At 38.0% G+C, this 18,829-nt stretch overlaps 1 protein-coding gene across 2 annotated transcripts; it reads left to right on the top strand.

Moving 5' to 3' along the window:
• The first annotated feature begins 1,992 nt into the window (after positions 1–1,992).
• Positions 1,993–16,774, top strand: LOC131796519 (C-reactive protein-like). 2 transcript variants are annotated; one of them, XM_066164271.1, is made up of 6 exons: positions 1,993–2,114; positions 12,403–12,671; positions 12,935–13,049; positions 13,220–13,276; positions 14,699–14,927; positions 15,731–16,774. In XM_066164271.1, exons 1-6 carry the CDS (start codon positions 2,042–2,044, stop codon positions 16,107–16,109), a joined length of 1,122 nt encoding a protein of 373 aa, XP_066020368.1. In that variant the 5' UTR covers positions 1,993–2,041; the 3' UTR covers positions 16,110–16,774. The 2 variants fall into 2 exon arrangements, with proteins under 2 accessions (XP_066020368.1, XP_066020367.1); XM_066164270.1 differs by lacking the exon at positions 1,993–2,114 and adding an exon at positions 12,176–12,297.
• The last annotated feature ends 2,055 nt before the right edge of the window (positions 16,775–18,829 follow it).

Genomic DNA, 18,829 nt, shown 5'->3' on the forward strand with positions numbered 1-18,829 from the left:
CCCCCTCCTCTGTGGTGAACCTTGCATTACATCTCTCCTGTGTTGTGTTACTTGAAAACTACATTATCCAAGCCAATTAAGATGAAGAATCTTCTCATGTATGTTTTCGATGCAAATCCTCAGACTCAAGATAGAGCACTTTTCGATTGAGTATCGTAAACGCGTGAAAACAAACCAAAGGAAAGACCAAAAATTGCCAAAAGAATTCAGAGTAAAATTAGGCTGAGGGCTTCCCAAATAACAAAATCCACCAAGCGCTGTCTTCAAGCAGTAAAGCTAGATAAATATAATAAAAAAGAAACTTAAATAAACATACGCTTCATTCTTTTCTGAAACTTTCCGTGGTAGCAGAATTAAAACGAGCTGAACTGGAGCTCTTCCCCACCGTTATTTATCTCCTGAATTCACACATCAAAATCTAGAGCGCTCTAAAATCATTAACAGCGACTAGGACTGAAAAAAATAATAAATTAAGGGGCACTAGAAAACATCTACAGCGGAAGACAAACAGGAGCAAAACAGGAGGTCAAACGATTAAAAAAGGAAAACAAAATATTTATTGATGAAAAGATATCATGTCTAGTTTATCGTGTTGTAAGTTTTCAATTGCCCATCGTATCTAATTCCTACTGAGCAACTATTCGTCGTCATTTGACACACTGACTTGTTTTTTCATTTTAATTCACTTTCTCTTTTCTTTTTACATCAGTTGAAAATGACTGCAGCTGGAACAGGTAGATGTTTGACAGCTTTTATCTTTTCCTTTTGTTCTGAGCAAAATGCCGTCAACTCCAATTTGTAATAATAATAATGGGAACAATGAGAATTCGATAGTTGACATTCCATGAGGTGGCTCTTCTTGTCCACTGCTTCCAAGTCGAATTGGAATGTAGAAATTTAGGTTTTATGTGGAGGGAGTTTTATGCCTCGTAGCAAAACTTTTCATGGCCGATTGGCAAGTGTCAACATCTAGGTTAAGGTTCTTTCCGAAAGCGACATTGCTGCTCAGTACACAAATTGCAGCTTACCTCATGGTTCTTTTCTTAACTGGTCTGCATTCAATAATCTTACTCATGGCAATGTCACAGTTGAAGAGCCCTGAACTACATTGGTCAATGATCAAAACTTCTGCAGAGCCTAAAATCAAAGCTCACGTGATGTAAATTCTTGATATTAGTGAATGTACCATATGCATGGCATAGTTCTAAAATAGATACCAAAATACGGAATGATATTTCGTTGAAACGCTGCTTTTAACCAGTTATTTGGAAAACATTTCATTCATCTATTCACCTATTAACTTAGTAAAATGCTTGCAGTAGTCTAGAAAATTCCAGAGCAAAATGTACAGAATCTGAAAATTCTGCTATTGACATCGTAGTTTAAGAACTAGGGAATGTGCTAATGTGTGTAGAGGGGGGTGGGGGAGGGAGGGCTATGACATGGTTTGATGTATTAAACTGTCAGATCGAAAGTTTAACTGTTGGCTGGCCTACATTTTTAATGTTAGCTTAATGAAGACAGTGGAAGGGTTTCCCAAATAACAATAGCCCACCGAGCGCTGTCTTCAAACAATAAAGCTAGATAAGTTCAATTAAAAAAGCTTCACTAAACAGACGCTTTAATATTTCCTGAAACTTTCCGTGACAGCAGAATTAAAACGAGCTGAACTGGAGCTCTACTGGTTTATCATTTTCTCCTGAATTTACAAATCAAAAACTAGAGCGCTAAAATAGCAGCAACTAGAAAAAAAATAAGGAACCCAGGCACGCTTTAAAAAATTTCCAGAGGAAGACAAACAAGAGCAATACAGGAGGTCAAACGCCTAGAAAAAAATTTACAGAGAAAGACAAACGGGAGCAAATTAGGAGGCCAAACCCCCAGAAAGGAGAACAAAATAATAATTGATGTCAAGATAACATGTCATTAACAGAAGCAGATGTTTGCAAAGCCCATGCAAAAGCTTTATGTTGCGTGTCTGTGGCATTACGAAATCGTGTATCACCATGAAAGTCATTTCTCTTTGAGCTACGAAAATAAGATGGCTTTTTTCTTTTTATCTGCCAATCTTCTTGCTCTGGTTGTATCGGCGAGTTCTGTGAAGACTTCAAAAGGTGAGGTCTTTCTTCCTTTTTGCTTTATTTTCCTGATATCTACATCGTCTTTTTGAGAAAGTCGAAACCATTTTAATTGGTAATTTTCATTTCTTTATCAAAACACAGGACAAACGCCAAACGTTGGGTTTGTTTTCACCAATTTGCTTGCTCACAAAGGCTACTATTTGAACGTTACAACTGTTGGTGCAAAACTGGTCCAAGACTCCCTTGAGTGCGTTTTCAAGTGTCTGGAGAAGGATCCATGTTTGTCCTTCAACCTGGCCGATTTGGATGATAACATTGACAATCTGCTATGTGAACTGCTTCCATCTGACCATTACACCCATTCAGATAAGTTCATCACCAACCATCTTTGGTATCACTTCAGTATTGTGGTAAAATTATTTTCCTTTTTCTACTTTATCCTATCATCACTCTTTTTGTTACTACTATTATTTCATCCTAATAATTACTAAAATCAGTTCCAATCGTTTGAGCAAAGTTTATTCAAGTGTTCAACGTTAATATATATCTCTCGTCCGAAGCCATTTTTAAGTCGTTTTATTGATACGTCTTCGAAGTTTGTTTAACTGGTTTTATCAAGGGAGTAAGTAATTGATTTTCTCGGTTTTAGTCTCCTTGTTCGAGGTTGCCCTGTCAGAACAATGGAACTTGTGTACCTCTGTACCGGACAAACAGCTACAAGTGTCGCTGTACGAAAGCATACACAGGAAGCCACTGCGAAAACGGTAAAAGGTGTTAGTTCCTAGAACAACATTTTCAAAAATATTTCGCGCGCGTGCCTTTCGTATCTGATTCCTACTGAGCTATCATTCATCGTCATTTTACCTCACATTGACTTGTTTTGATAAATATAAATGTTTTCCTACTGTTATTCATTTCCTTTGTTCTTTGTATATCAGTTGATAATGACTGCAGCTGTTCATCAGGACCAGAAGGAAAACAGAGATGCAAAATAGGTCAGTTAATATTCCACCTTCAAGTTAAGGTAGCTTGAAACAGCTTTCCGAGACACCTATACCGAATATCTATAAAAAAAAAACCCTAAAAAAGCTACTTTCCCTTTGCGAAGCCAAAGGAAATTCACTCGTGTTCACAAAATGATTAAAGTCTGAAGTAATGGCGTTTCCAAGGCAACCACAATCCCGTTACATGGTTTTTTAGATCGATCTCGTAATACGAAGCCAATATCCAGCCATCTTGACCGAACAAGCTTTTTTAATAAAGGATTTATCTTGTAGAGAACGACTTCTCTTTATTTTAAATAAATCAAGAATGAATTTTTGACCTCCAGAGCCGAAGAAGGAAGTCAGCTGTGTTTGTAGCACAATAAAGCCACGTCAGTCGTTTATGCTTTATTTGTTTTGTTTGTGGTGGTCCTCGGCCGATTTTTGCCACTCCACCGCCGGCATTGTCTAAAAATTGCTAATTCTGTTAGTCCACTCGGGTAGCTAATGCGAACGATGGATTCGCTTCATATCGTCCACTGCCGCTGCCAGCGATATAACGCATGATTCTACTATGGCGAAATAGAAATTATCTCAGAAGTGAAAATAAATTCTATTTGACGGCATGTTTTGAAAATTTTTTAAAATGACTGAGAACACGATGAAAATTCGTCAGATGAAACGCTATTACGACAAATTCAATAAACTTGATTTAGAGCTCAGACAATTTGCGTCACGCCAAATCCCCGATTGCAGAACGTCTACAAGAAATAAAATAAAACAAAATAAAAGTAAGCAAAAAACAAAAGGTAGAATAACATAAAAAAGGAGATACATAATACAAACAGAAAATCAGATGCCACAAAAACCATCAAAACGGCCCAAGAGATACTGCCAAATCAGGCAAAACACAATAAAATAGCAAACGCGGAGTAAAAACAATTTGGCCCGGAACACGTACGGTCAAAACGACGATGCCAAATCAGGCAAAAGGTGCGAAACAAACGGAGGTCAGACTACTAAACAAAATGACACTGCCAAATCAGGCAAAACACAACGAGGGTAGACTAAAAGATCAGCAATGACAAGGTGAGGATTAGAGCTGAAAGAAAAGAGACGTGCATGGTAAACGAGGATGAAAAAAGCTCACCTAAAATCTACCCGCAACGCCAACATTCTGAATCTCGGGCAACCACTGAAAACCGAGGGACGCGCCTTGTAAATTTGCCTCTGGCCGGGACCTTCCAACAAGAGGTCTTCTATGCAAGGAAGCTCAAACCCTCCCTTAACAAAAGACTTCAACTGAGAAGAGCTGTCATGCAAAAAGGGCCAAAAATAGGCCGAGGCCACTATGGGACGATCAAAGTGCCGAAGCCAGAGCACGACGAGAGAGCTCTAACAGAAGGGACGATGGCACTTACAGAAGGGCAGACCCAATTGCTCTCGTCTCGCCGATCCTGGGCCGAGGCGTCAACGCCGCAGCAGCCGGGGGAGGCGAATTTAGAATTGTAATGCGACGCAAACCGATCGATTGTGTGAGGGCCCCATTGGCGTCAATCACTCGAAATACAGAAGGGTTGACGGACCAGTCATCTTTGTCAACAAATCTGCTGAGAAGATCTGCCCTTTCATTAAGCGACCTCGGGATCCATTGCGCTTCCAGAACGATGCTGTTAACAAAACAGAGATTAAAAATGTCCATAGCCAGAGCCTGGAGATTAATTTTGGAGCTCCCGATAGCAACAATTCTGGCGGCGCCCTAATTATCAGTAAAGATTTTAACTCTCTTGTGTTTCAATCGAGCAACGTAAGAAAGCAACACGAAATAAATAGCTTTCAGTTCGCGGAACTTTGGCCGATATCTTCGGGTTCCCACATGCCGCTGATAACGGTGCCGTCTAGAGAAGCTGAAAAACCTCCGAAAGCTACATCACTTGTGTCGGAAAACATTACGGTGTGGGTCGCTGATGGTGGCCTTATAGAATAACCGTTGAGGCAATCGATGTTGCAGTACCAAACGTACCGCAGATATTTTGATACTCTGTTCAACCACCTTCTCATCAATGAAGCTGGTGGACGGACACTCGAAAACATTTACGGCTGTGGCAGGTTGAAGGCAAAACTCAGAAAAAAAAGTCACTCATGCAAACGTGTCATCTTTTAGAAAAAGTTCGGATATAACGCGCGATGTCATTGGTAGAAAGAGCGTGCTCTATCAGAGTACAAAACATGGAGCTGAGCTAAAGCTGCCGCGCCAATTTCTTCTATGCTCGACCATTTTCCGGACTTCCCTTAGCCTTTTTTTTTCGTGAATTGAAAATGAATTTTCGGAACAAGCGTGCCGATAAGTAGCAATAGAATAGTCAAAAAAGGTCTGTATAAATATGCCAAGCGCTGTGATTGACGTTATTATAACGCGAAAATCCTCAAAGAGGAAACGAAGTGAACTGTCCGACTTTTGAAGGTTTTCACGTAAGCTTAGGTACGGTAATAAATATCAAACACATCTAACACACGTATATAGTTTCGTGTTCACAAAGTTTCAATAGCTTCGTCTTCGAAGAAGTGGGGAGAAACACTCCTCTACGTCTCGTGTATCTCCTTACACTTCTTTCCTGCTCTAGCCACTTCCTCCGTGCTTCACAACAGAATGGAGCACAGTCAAGGCCTTTCTATTTGTTAATTAGTATAGCTATCGGGTAATTACAGAGATGTGTAACTTACTCCCAAACACTCTTTATAGCGAATGAGGTAAAAAAGTGGTGGTTTAGTGACGAAGCCAAAAAATAGACACAAACGCGCGCGCTCGCACACACGCACACACTTGGCTGCACCCAAACACAAAAGAGGTGAATGGGCTAAGAGACGCGTCCTACATTCTATTCACTAGTGAATGATAACTTCGTGTTTTGACTTCTTTACCCTATGCAATAACCATGACGCGTAAACGACGATCTTCATATTCTACATTGTTAATTACATTATGGCCTCAGATAGTTGATGAGAGCGCACCCGAATCAGCTACCTTGCAAAGAAACTGGGGGCAAATTACAAGTTACCTGGGTAGGACTGCCGGTCGTTCAAAGCTTAGCAACAAGACGGGATTGAGTCTTATTCTATGTTGCCTACAATTGAATACTGTGTGGCATTCTTGAAGAACGCTAGAACATTTATACAAATAGTGTATACTTCTAAATAGGAAAATTTTATTAAAGAAAGCGCAGTTGCTCAAAAAACTGTCTAAAAATTTTTGCAATTCATTTCCTCTGTTGTAGAGTACCTTATGGTGTTTCCGGAGCTGCGTTCTACAGAAAATTACGCCATGAAGAATCCAGCCATAACTTCAGATCTCAGCCAGTTGTCGTTGTGTTTTTTTATCAAACTTGTTCAAGACCAAGGGCTTCAGAATGTCGTCAGCTATGCCAGTGAACGTGGCAACGACATGATTCTCGCAATTCATCCAACATTAGGAGTATTTACTGTTGGCAACAAAAACATCCAGTAATGCTGCGTATATTTTTTAGTAGTCAGTTGAAGAATTATTATTCTTATTCAAGCCACAATAAGTTATTATACAGGAAATGCTACGATCGACTTCTTCCTAACTCGGAGAGAGAAAGTTAAACACACCAACAAACGGAAAGCGTTAAGCTTCTTTCTCTTTTCTTATCATGATTTAAATACCAAATATGTTAATCTTTGACCGAAACAAATCTAGACGTATTTTCCTGTTGCATTGCAAATAACTATTCGGGTCCTTTTTTAAATAGGGCTCAAGAGTCGTCTTTAAAGTGACGAGGACTTGCTTATTACGGTTTTAGCCATAAAAGGATGAGGTTTCTTAACCGACTCGGCTTTCAAAATAGTAGCTCAGATGATACTTAAACATTTTATAAGTAGAGAAAGATGTTTTTCATCTTGCCACGAGCGTAGGACAAAGAAAAAAATTCTGAGTTCCCTTGAGGAATCGAACCTCAGACCTTCGGATTTCGCGTGCTGAGCCACAGAGATTCTACAGTGAGTGAGGTCTCTATTTTATAAGCTTGAATGTATGAATGATTTAGTCATTGATAAACGATTGATTGACTGAATGACAAGCCACTTACATATTCCTATAAACTGACTGACTACGGACTAACAGACTGAATAACTCTCTTCACCGACTTAGTGACAATGAAAAAGGAGGGTCTTAAATGATCAAATATATTTAATATTGTATGCTTTTTGTTTTGTTTTTTGTTTTGTTTTGTTTTGTTTCGTTTATTGTTTTGTTTTTCTTTTCAGTTTTACCTCGACAAATCTCTACGATGATACCTGGCAACACCTGTGTCTCACCTGGGAAAACACTCAAGGAGTAACGAAACTCTATAAAGATGGTCAATTTACAGAACAGGTAACGAATGATGCCACTAAGAATTATGTACTAAAGGCTGGTGGCTTCCTGGTGCTTGGACAAGAGCAAGACTCTATTGGCGGAGGCTTTGATCGTCACCAAACCTTTCATGGCCGATTGGCAAGTGTCAACATCTGGGATAAAGTTCTGTCCGAAGGCGACATTGCCGCTCAGTACACAAATTGCAGCATACCTCATGGTTCTGTTATTAACTGGTCTGTATTCAAAAATCTTGCTCATGGCAATGTTAGATTTGAAGAGCCGTGAACTACATTGGTCAGTGATCAAAACTCTTGTAGAGCCTAAAATCATAAATCGCGTGATGTGAATTCCTAATATTAGTGAATATACCATATGCATGGCATAGTACTAAAATAGATACCAAAGCTGTTAGTTGGCCAGTTATTTGGAAAATACTTCATTCATTTATTTATTCACCTATTTCCTCAGTTTTTTGATAAAATAGGTTAAAATAAGAGGTAAATTTTAGGTGACCGGTGTTTGCCATAAAGTTAACATAGCTCATGGCAATGTTGCATTTGAAGAGCCGTGAACTACATTGGTCAGTGATCAAAACTCTTGCGGAGCCTAAAATCATAACTCGCGTGATATTAATATTCCTAATATTAGTGAATGTACCACATGCATGCCTTAGTACTAAAATAGATACCAAAATATGAGTAGATATTTCGTTGAAACGCTTCTTTTGGCCAGTTATTTGGAAAACACGTCATTTATTTACTCACCTATTTACTCAGTTGTTTGATGAAACATATTAAAATAAGATGTTAACTTTTAAGTGACCGGCGTCTGCCATAAAGTTAAGACAATTACTTGTTTTATTGTAAGCAGCCTTAACAACGTAAAACTTTTCTTCTCTGTTCTAATTCATTCTTGACACTTGAGAAGAAGTTTCGAGGGCCTTTCGAGATCTTTCAAGATCCCAAAGAAATTTCAAACATTGAGAGGCTGACAAGACGAGCGCTAATACTTTGAATGTGCGCCTATGAAAGCCTTTTAGAATGATAATCGCATATGCCCTGTCGCATATTATAAGTTGCGATTATGAGAAAAGCCTGCATGTCCTTAATAAGCCACCGTGTTCTACCGCTTTTTGCAACCTCTTAAAATATTTAGGGTGTTTCTGTACAGTTTTCTTGGAGTCCATATTACTTGACATCGAAAAACATCGCATGTCCCATAAGGGCCACAATAGAAGAAAGATATAGGTAGGTTCTTTACAAACCTAATGTATGCTTGCAGTAGTCTAAAAAATGCCAGAATAAAAGTTAGAGATTCTGGAAGTTTTGCTGTTCACATCGTAATTTTAGAACTAGGGTATGTGCTACAGACGGATGGGGGTGGGGGAGGGCTATGACAAGGTTTGATGTATTAAACTGTTAGAGCGGAAGTTTAGCTGTTGGCTGGCCTACATTTTAAATGTTGGCTGTCGTGTAGACCCCCTCCCCCCTCCCCCCTCCGGCTCCCCTCCTCCGTGGTGGACCTTGCATTACATCTCTCCTGTATTATGTTTCTTGAAAACTACATTATCCAAGCCAATCAAGATGAAGAGTCTTTTAATGTATGTTTTCGATGCAAATCATTAAACTCAAGATAGAGCACTTTTCGATTCAGTATCGTAAAAGCGTGAAAAACAAACCTGTAAAAGGAAAGACCAAATATTGCCAAAAGAATTCAGAGTAAAATTAGGCTTAGGGCTTCCCAAACAACAAAACCCACCAAGCGCTGTCTTCAACCAATAAAGTTGGATAAATACAATAAAAAAGAAACTTAAATAAACATACGCTCCACTATTTTCTGAAACTTTCCTTGGCAGCAGAATTAAAACGAGCTGAACTGGAGCTCTTCCCTAACATTATTTATCTCCTGAATTCACACATCAAAAACTAGAGCGCTCTAAAATAATTAACAGCGACTAGTACTGAAAAAAAATAAATCCAGGGGCACTAGAAAACATCTACAAAGGAAGACAAACAGGAGCAGATCAGGACGCCAAACCCCCAAAAAAGGAAAACAAAATAATAATTGATGGCAAGATATGCCTTTAAAAGTTTAGTGTTGCATGTCTGTGACATTACGAAATCATCATGAAAGTCATTTCTCTTTGAGCTAAAAGAATAAGATGGCCTTTTTTCTATTTATCTGTCACTTTTCTTACTCCGGTTGTATGGGCGAGTTGTGTGAAGACTTCAAAAGGTATCATCTTTCTTCCATTGCAGTGATACTCGCGTTTCCTTTTGCTTTATTTTCCTGATATCTACAACGTGTTTTTTTTTAAAGTGTAAGCCAAAAACCATTTTAATTGTTCATATTCATTTCCCTATCAAATACAGGACAAACACTTAACGTTCGATTTGTCTTCACCTATTTTCTTGTTCACAAAGGCTACTATTTGAACATTACACCCATTAATCAAGTTAATCACCAATCATCATTGGTATCACTGCAGTATTGTAGTAAATTCTTTTTCCTAATATGCATTTTTGGCCAGGATGACTGAACATTCGCTTAGTTCTTTTTTTCCCTTTTTATGGACCTTAACTTCCTCTCGGTCAATAAGAAAAGGGAGAGAAAGAACGAAGCCAATATCCGGCCATCTTGATCGAACAAGCTTTGTCAATAAAGGATTTATTATTTAGCAAACGATTTCGCTTCATTTTAAAAGAATTACGAATTAAGAATGATATTGTTTTACCTCGAAGGTCGTGTTTCTAGCACAATAAACTCATGAGAGTCGTTTATGTTTTCTTTGTTTTGTCTGTCCCCTGCCAATCTTTGCGACTCCACCGCCGGGTAGCCGATTCGAACTCAGGATTCGATTCATATTCTCCAAAGGAGCTGCCAGCGATATAACGCATGATTTCATGTATTGTATTTTGCTATAGTCTTATCTCCTTCGATACGCGCTAAGTACGAATTAAGCAAGAGAAGAACGTTATTCTCCTACCATGGCGAAATAGAAATTATCTCGGAGGTGAAAATTCAATTTGATGGGACGACTTGAAAATTTTTTACAGTGGCTAAGAACACGTTGAAAATTCGTCAGATGAAACGTTCTTACGACAAATTCAATAAAATTGATTTAGAGCTCTGTATATGAATATGAAAGAGGAGGGTCTTGCATAATCCAATATCTTTAGTATTGTTTGCTTTTTGTTTTGTTTTGTTTCAGGTTTACCTCAAAAAATCTTTACGATGATACCTGGAAACACGTGTGTCTCACCTGGGAAAACACTCAAGGAGAAACGAAACTCTATAGAGATGGCCAATTCACCGGACAGTTAACGAATAATACATGCCACTAAGAATTATGCACTTAAGGCTAGCGGCTTCCTGGGGCTTGGACAAGGGTAAGACTCTATTGGCGGAGGTTTTGATCGTCCGCAAACTCTTTATAGCCGATTGGCAAGTGTCAGCATGTGGAATAAAGTTCTTTCCGAAAGCGACATTGCCGCTCAGTACACAAATGCAGCGTACCTGGTGGTTCTGTTTTTAAAAAATCAATCAAAAAATAAAAAACCTTAATCGTGGCAATGTCACAGTTAAATGGCCGTGGACTGCATTGGTTAGTGATCAAAACTCTTGGAGAGCCTAAAATCATAACTCGCGTGATGTAAATACCTAATATTAGTGAATGTACCATATGCATGGCATAGTACTAAAATAGATACCAAAATATAAAATGATATTTCGTTCAAACGCTGCTTATGACCAGTTCTTTAAAAACATTTCATTTATTTATTCACCTATTTACTCAGTAAAATGCTTGCAGTAGTCTAGCAAATTCCAGAGTAAAATTTACAGAATCTGGAAATTCTGCCGTTGACATCGTAATTTTAGAACCGGGGAATGTGCTATAAATGGGAACGAGGGGGGAGGGCTATGACATGGTTTGATGTATTGTATTAAAGGAAAGTTAAAAAATTGCTAAAAGAAATAAAAAAAAAACACCCTGCGCTGTCTGCAAGCAATAAAGCTACATAAGTGCAAAAAAAAAATTACATAAACAGACGCTCCATTATTTCCTGAAACTTTCCGTAACAGCAGAATTGGAACGAGCTGATTTCAATAACTGAAACTCTTTTGTACCATTATTTATCTCCTGAATTTACAATCAAAAGGTGGAGCGCTCTAAAACCATAGAAACTGGGAAAAAGAAAGATCACGAAACCAAGGGGCACCAGAAAACATTTACAGAGGAAGACAAACAAGAGCAAAACAGGAAACCAAACCCCCTAAAAAGAAAAACAAAATAATAGTTGATAACAAGATATCGTGTCATTAACTGTTCAAGCAGATGTTTGCAAAGCCCATGGAAAAGCTTAATGTTGCGTGTTCGTGGCATTGCGAAATCGATTATCACCATGAAGATCACTCGTCTGTGAGCTTCAAGAATAAGATAGCAGAATTAAAACGAGCTCAACTGGAGCTCTACTGGTCCATTATTTCTCTCCTGAATTTACAAATCAAAAACTAGAGCGCTAATTGAATTAACAGCAACTAGAAAGAAAAATAAAGAAACCCAGGGGCGCTAGAAAACATTTCCAGAGGAAGACAAACAGGAGCAAATCAGGAGGCCAAACGCCTGAAAAAGAAAACAAACTAATAACTGATGACAAGATATCATGTTATTAACCGAAGCAGATGTTTGCAAAGCCCATGTAAAAGCTTAATGTTGCGAGTCTGTGGCATTACGTAATCGTGTACCAACATGAAGGTCATTTCTCTTTGAGCTACAAGAATAAGATGGCTTCTTTCTATTTATCTGCCAACTTTCTTGCTCTGGTTGTATCGGCGGGTTCTGTGAAGACTTTTAAAGGTGTTCCTTTTTGCTTTATTTTCCTGATATCTACATCTTCTTTTAAAGAAAGTATAAGTCGAAACCATTTTAATTCGTCATATTCATTTCTTTATCAAAACACAGGACAAACGCCAAACGTTAAGTTTGTCTTCGCCAACTTCCGTGCTCACAAAGGCTACCATTTGAACGTTACAACTGTTGGTACAGAACTGGTCCAACGCTCCTCTGAGTGCGCGCTCAAGTGTCTGGAGAGCGATCCTTGTTTGTCCTTCAACCTTGCAGATTTGGATGATAACATTGACAATCTGCTATGTGAACTGCTTCCATCTGACCATTACACCCATTCAGAAAAGTTCATCACCAACCATCTTTGGTATCACTACAGTGTTGCGGTAAAATTATTTTTCTTTTTCTACTTTATCCTATTATCACGTTTTATTATTATTGTTATTTCATCATGATAATAACTAAAATCGGTTGCAATCGTTTGAGAAAATTTTATTTGACTGTTCAACATTAATAAATCTCTCTAAGGCTTTATCTTTACTTTTCTATTCCTCGCAAGCCATTTCTAAGTCGTTTTATCGATCCGTTATCGAAGTTTGCTTAACTGGATTTTATCAAGGGAGTAAGTAATTAATTTTATCGGTTTTAGTCTCCTTGCTCGAAGTTGCCCTGTCAAAACAATGGAACTTGTGTACCCCTGTACCGGACAAACAGTTACAAGTGTCGCTGTACGAAAGCATACACAGGAAGCCACTGCGAAAAAGGTAAAGTTCTGTTTTCTAAAATAATAATTCCAAAATTTTTTCGCGCGCGTGCTTGTCGTATCTGGTTCCCACTGAGCCATCATCCGTCGTCATTTTACTTCACACTGACTTGTTTTTGCAAACAGAAGTTTTCCCATTTTAATTCATTTTCTCTATTCTTTTTACATCAGTTGATAATGACTGCAGCTGTTCATCAGGACCAGAAGGAAAACAGAGATGCAAAATAGGTCAGTTAGTACTCCACCTTGAATTAAGATAGCTTGAAACAGTTCTCCGACACACCTATACCGGAAGCGCTAGAAAAGTGACTTTCCTTTTACGAAGTCCAACGAAGTTCACACCTGTTCACAATATGTTTAAAGTTTGAAGTAATGGGTGTTTCAAGGCAACCACAATTGATATGCTAATACATGGGGAAATCCCGTTACACAACTTTTTGTGTCGATCTCGTAAAATCTTCCATAGACTTAAGAAGTTTTCTTTTTGAGCTAGACCTCGCTGTTGAGTGAATCTCATCACATTAAATTCAGCCGTTTAAAAATCATGACTCCGTCGAATTAACCCTTTACAATAAAAGCAAGCTCCAAATCAAGTTTTACTTAATATATCACAATAATCTTACATCTCACAAATTTTCAATGGGATCGGAGCTATTGTGTTAAATTTAAACCATTTCCTCGTATCGACAAGAAACCACAAACTAGCCAATTAAGAGTACTTTTTTATCATTACATCTCTTGTTCACTAATTTACATGGTTTTGTTCTGTTTTGTTTCGGAAATGGTTCTATAAAATTTGTCCTAATTTTGCTTTCTCGAAATACAGACGTGTCCATTACATCCGAATCAAGAATGACTTTTTGACTTCGAGAGCCGAGAACAAAGGCCAACTGTGTTTGTAGCACAATAAACCCACGACAGTCGTTTCTGTTTTCTTTGTTTTGTCTGTCCTCTAACGATTTTTGCGACTCCACCGCCGGAAGTTTCCAATAATTGCAAACTCTGTCAGTTCGCTCGGGTAGTCAATTCGGACTCAGGATTCGCTTCATATTGTCCTCGGGTACTGCCAGCGATATAACACATGATTTCATGTATTGTATTTTACTGTACTTTTATCTCCTTCGTTAGGCGCTTAGTGCGAATTAAGTAACAGAAGTTTGTTATTATCCTACTATGGTGAAATAGAAATTATCTCGGAAGTGAAAATTCGATTTGACGGCATGGTTTGAAAAATTTTTACAATGGCTTAGAACACGTTAAAAATTCGTCAGATGAAACGTTACTGCGACAAATTAAATGATTATATTCTACATTGTTAATAATTACATTATGGCCTTAGATAGTTGATGAGGACGCAGCCCGAACCTGCTACCTTACAAAGAAAACGGGGGAATACTATAAGCTGCCTAGGTAGAGCTGCGCATCGTTCAAAATTAAACTTGACAACAAGGCGGGATTCATTCGTATTCTATGTTGTTTACAATTAAACACTTTTGGGCTATCGTCTCCGATAAGCGTGCGCCATTTGGGAAGAACACTATAATACTAATACAAATACTGGATACTTCTCAAGAGAGAAAATTGATCAAAGAAAGCGCTGTTGCTCAAACAACTGTCTAAAATTTCTGCAATTTATTTCCTCTCTTATAGAGTACCTCATGGTTTTTCCGGAGCTGCGTTCTACTGAAAATTACGCCATGAAAAATCCAGCCATAGCTTCAGATCTCAGCCAGTTGTCGCTGTGTTTTTTCATCAAACTTGTTCAAGACCAAGGGGATCAGAATGTCGTCACCTATGCTACTCAAGAAGAGGACAATGAAATGGTTCTCCAAATTTATCCAACACGAACAGATTTTTTTGTTAACGACGAGTTGTTTCGGTAATGCTGCTTATCTTTTTTTTTTTTAAGTCGGTCGGGGAATTTCTTATTCGAGCCACAATAAGCCACGATACACAAAATGCTACGATCGGCTAGACAGTTAGACAGTTAATGTCTAACAATTGGAGAGAGAGAGAGAGAAAGTTAAACATACAAGCAAACGAAAAGCCTTCGTTTCTTTCTCTTTTCTTATCAAGATTTAAATAACAAATATGTTAATCTTTGACCAAAAGAATTTTTAGACGTATTTTCCTGACCCTTTGCAAACAACTAACCACAGAGACTCTACGGGGAGCGAGGTCTCTATGTTATAAGTAATTGCATAAATAAGAGATCGGACGTAATCGTCCAAGTGAATAATAAACAATTGATTTACTGACTGACAGTTTTCTGGCTATTTTATTGACTGACTGACTGACTGACTGAGTGACTGACGGAATGAATGAATGAATGAAAGCACTGAAGGAATGGAAGCTTGAATGTATAAACGATTAAGTGATTGATAAACGGTTCATTGACTGACTGACAGTTTACTGACTGTTTTTTTTTTTAACTGACATCCATACATACATACATACATGCATACCTACATAAACTATATTTAAGTGTCTTTGTATTTACCTTTGCAACTAATTGGGGACACTCTAACTAAATATGTATATAAAATAGTAATAATAATAAGCTATAACTACTGACTGACAAACTGGATGACTCTATCGACTAGGTTGGTGACAATGTAAAAGGAGGGTCTTGAATCTTGAATATATTTAGTATTGTTTGCTTTTTGCTTTGTTTTGTTTCAGGTTTACTTCGATAAATCTCTACAACGATAACACCTGGCAACACCTGTGTCTCACCTGGGAAAACACTCAAGGAGCAACAAAACTCTACAAAGATGGCCAATTTACCAGACAGGTAACGAATAATGCCACTAAGAATTATGCACTCAAGGCTGGCGGCGCTCTGGTGCTTGGACAAGAGCAAGACTCTGTCGGCGGACGCTTCAATCCTAGACAAACTCTTCATGGCCGATTGGCAAGTGTCAACATGTGGGATAAAGTTCTGCCCGAGAGCGACATTGCCGCTCAGTACACAAATTGCAGCGTACCTCATGGTTCTGTTGTTAACTGGTCTGTATTCAAAAATCTTAATCATGGCAATGTCACACTTGAAGAGCCATGAACTACATTGGTCATTGATCGAAACTCTTGCGGAGCCTAAAATCATAATTCGCGTGATGTAAATTCCTAATATTAGTGAATGTACCATATGCATAGCTTATATATACCAAAATATGAAACTAAATTTTGTTGAAACGCTGCTTTTGGCCAGTCATCTGGAAAACATTTTATCTATTTATTTATTCACCCATTTTACTCATTTGTTGGAAAAATATATTAAAATAAGAGGTAAGTTTTCAGCTGACTGGTGTTTGCCATAAAGTTAAGACAGTTACTTGTTTTATTGTGAGCAGCCTTAACAACATAAGACTTTTCTTCTCTGTTCTAATTCATTCATGACTCTTGAGAATAAATTTAGAGAGCTTTTCAAGATATTTCAAGATCCCACAGAAACTTCAAACATTGAGAGGCTAACAGGACGAGCGCTAATACTTTGAATGTGCGCCTATGAAAGTCTTCTAGAATAATAATCGCATATGCCCTGTCGCATATGATATGTTGCGATTATGAGAAAAGCCTGCATGTCCTTAATAAGCCACCGTGTTCTACCGCTTTTTGCAACCTCTTTAAATACTTAGCGTGTTTCTGTACAGTTTTCTTGGAGTCCATATTACTTACCATCGAAAAACATCGCATGCCCCATAAGGGCTACAGTAGTAGTCTAGAAAATTCCAAAATAAAATTTACAGAATCTGTATATTCTGCTGTTGACATCGTAATTTTAGAACTAGGGTATGTGCTATAGACAGATGGAGGTGGGGGGTGGGCTATGACAAGGTTTGATCTATTAAACTGTTAGAGCGGAAGTTTAGCTATTGACTGGGCTACATTTTTAATGTTAGCAGTTATGCAGATCCCCTCACCCTCCTCCATGGTGAACCTTGCATTACATCTCTCCTGTATTATGTTTCTTGAAAACTACATCATCCAAGCCAATCAAGATGAAAAATCTTTTCATTTATGTTTTCGATGCAAATCCTCAGACTCAAGATAGAGCACTTTTCGACTGAATATCGTAAAAGCGTGAAAACAAACCTGTAAAAGGAAAGACCAAAAATTGCTAAAAGAATTCAGAGTAAAATTAGGCTGCGGGCTTCCCAAATAACAAAACCCACCAAGCGCTGTCTTCAAGCACTTGGTGGGTTTTCTTTTTTCTTGGTGGGTTTTCCGTCTCTTAGTACAATAAAAAAGAAACTTAAATAAACATACGCTCTATTCTCTTCTAAAACTTTCCGTGGCAGCAGAATTTAAACGAGCTGAACTGGAGCTCTTCCCTAACATTATTTATCTCCTGAATTCACACATCAAAAACTAGAGAGCTCTAAAATAATTAACAGCGACTAGGACCGAAAAAAAATAATAAATCCAGGGGCACTAGAAAATATCTACGAAGGAAGACAAACAGGAGCAAATCAGGAGGCCAAATCCCCGAAAAAGGAGAACAAAATAATAATTGATGGCTAGATATGCCTTTAACATAGGCAGATATCTGCAAAGCCCACATAAAAGTTTAGAGTTGCATGTCTGTGGCTCTACAAAATCGAATATCACCATGAAAGTCATTTCTTTTTGAACTACAAGCATAAAAGATGGCTTTTTTTCTATTTATCTGTCACTTTTCTTTCTCCGGTTGTATCGGCGAGTTGTGTGAAGACTTCAAAAGGTATCATCTTTCTTCCATTGCAGTGATACTCGCGTTTCCTTTTGCTTTACTTTCCTGATATCTACAACGTGTTTTTTTTTTAAAGTGTAAGCCAAAAAGCATTTTAATTGTTCATATTCATTTCCCTATCAAATACAGGACAAACACTAACCGTTCGATTTGTCTTCACCTCTTTTCTTGCTCACAAAGGCTACTAGTTGAACGTTACACCCATTCAGACAGGTTAATCACCAATCATCTTTGGTGTCACTGCAGTATTGTGGTGAAATTGTTTTTCTTAATATGCGTTTTTGACCATGATGACTGAACATTCGCTTCGTTCTTTTTTTCCCTTTTTATGGACCTTAACTTCCTCTCGGTCAATAAAAAAAGGGAGAGGAAGAACGAAGCCAATATTGTCAATAAAGGATTTATTATTTAGCAAACGATTTCGCTTCATTTTGAAATAATTAAGAATTAAGAATGATTTTGTTTTACCTCGAAGGTCGTGTTTGTAGCACAATAAACTCGTGAGAGTCGTTTATGTTTTCTTTGTTTTGTCTGTCCCCTGCCAATCTTTGCGACTCCACCACCGGGTAGCCGATTCGCACTCAGGATTCGATTCATATTCTCCACAGAAGCTGCTAGCGACATAATGCATGATTTCACGTATTGTATTTTGCTGTAGTCTTATCTTCTTCGATATGCGCTAAGTACGAATTAAGTAAGATAAGTTTGTTATTTTCCTACTGTGGCGAAATAGAAATTATCTCAGAAGTGAAAATTCAATTTGACGGCACGATTTGAAAATTTTTACAGTGGCTAAGAACACGTTGAAAACTCGTCAGATGAAACGTTCTTACGACAAATTCAATAAAATTGATTTAGAGCTCTGTATATGTATATAAAAAGGAGGGTCTTGAATGATCCAATATATTTAGTATTGTTTGCTTTTTGGGAAGGGGGCTATATCAAGGTTTGATGTATTAAACTGTTGCAGCGAAAGTTTAACTGTTGGCTGGTCTAAATGTTTGATGTTAGCTGTTATGTTGGAGCACTTTTTTCGATTGAGATTTAAG

Source organism: Pocillopora verrucosa, chromosome 3 (assembly GCF_036669915.1).
Source record: "Pocillopora verrucosa isolate sample1 chromosome 3, ASM3666991v2, whole genome shotgun sequence".
Lineage (NCBI taxonomy): Eukaryota > Metazoa > Cnidaria > Anthozoa > Scleractinia > Pocilloporidae > Pocillopora > Pocillopora verrucosa.

What these genes read in the sequence shown, in the direction of transcription:
- LOC131796519 (XM_066164271.1), top strand. Translation starts at nt 2,042, where the DNA reads ATGGCTTTTTTCTTTTTATCTGCCAATCTTCTTGCTCTGGTTGTATCG. An exon ending in TTCTGTGAAGACTTCAAAAG is followed by an intron (nt 2,115 to 12,402) that starts GTGAGGTCTTTC and finishes ATCAAAACACAG; the next exon opens with GACAAACGCCAAACGTTAAG. An exon ending in AAAACAGAGATGCAAAATAG is followed by an intron (nt 13,277 to 14,698) that starts GTCAGTTAGTAC and finishes CCTCTCTTATAG; the next exon opens with AGTACCTCATGGTTTTTCCG.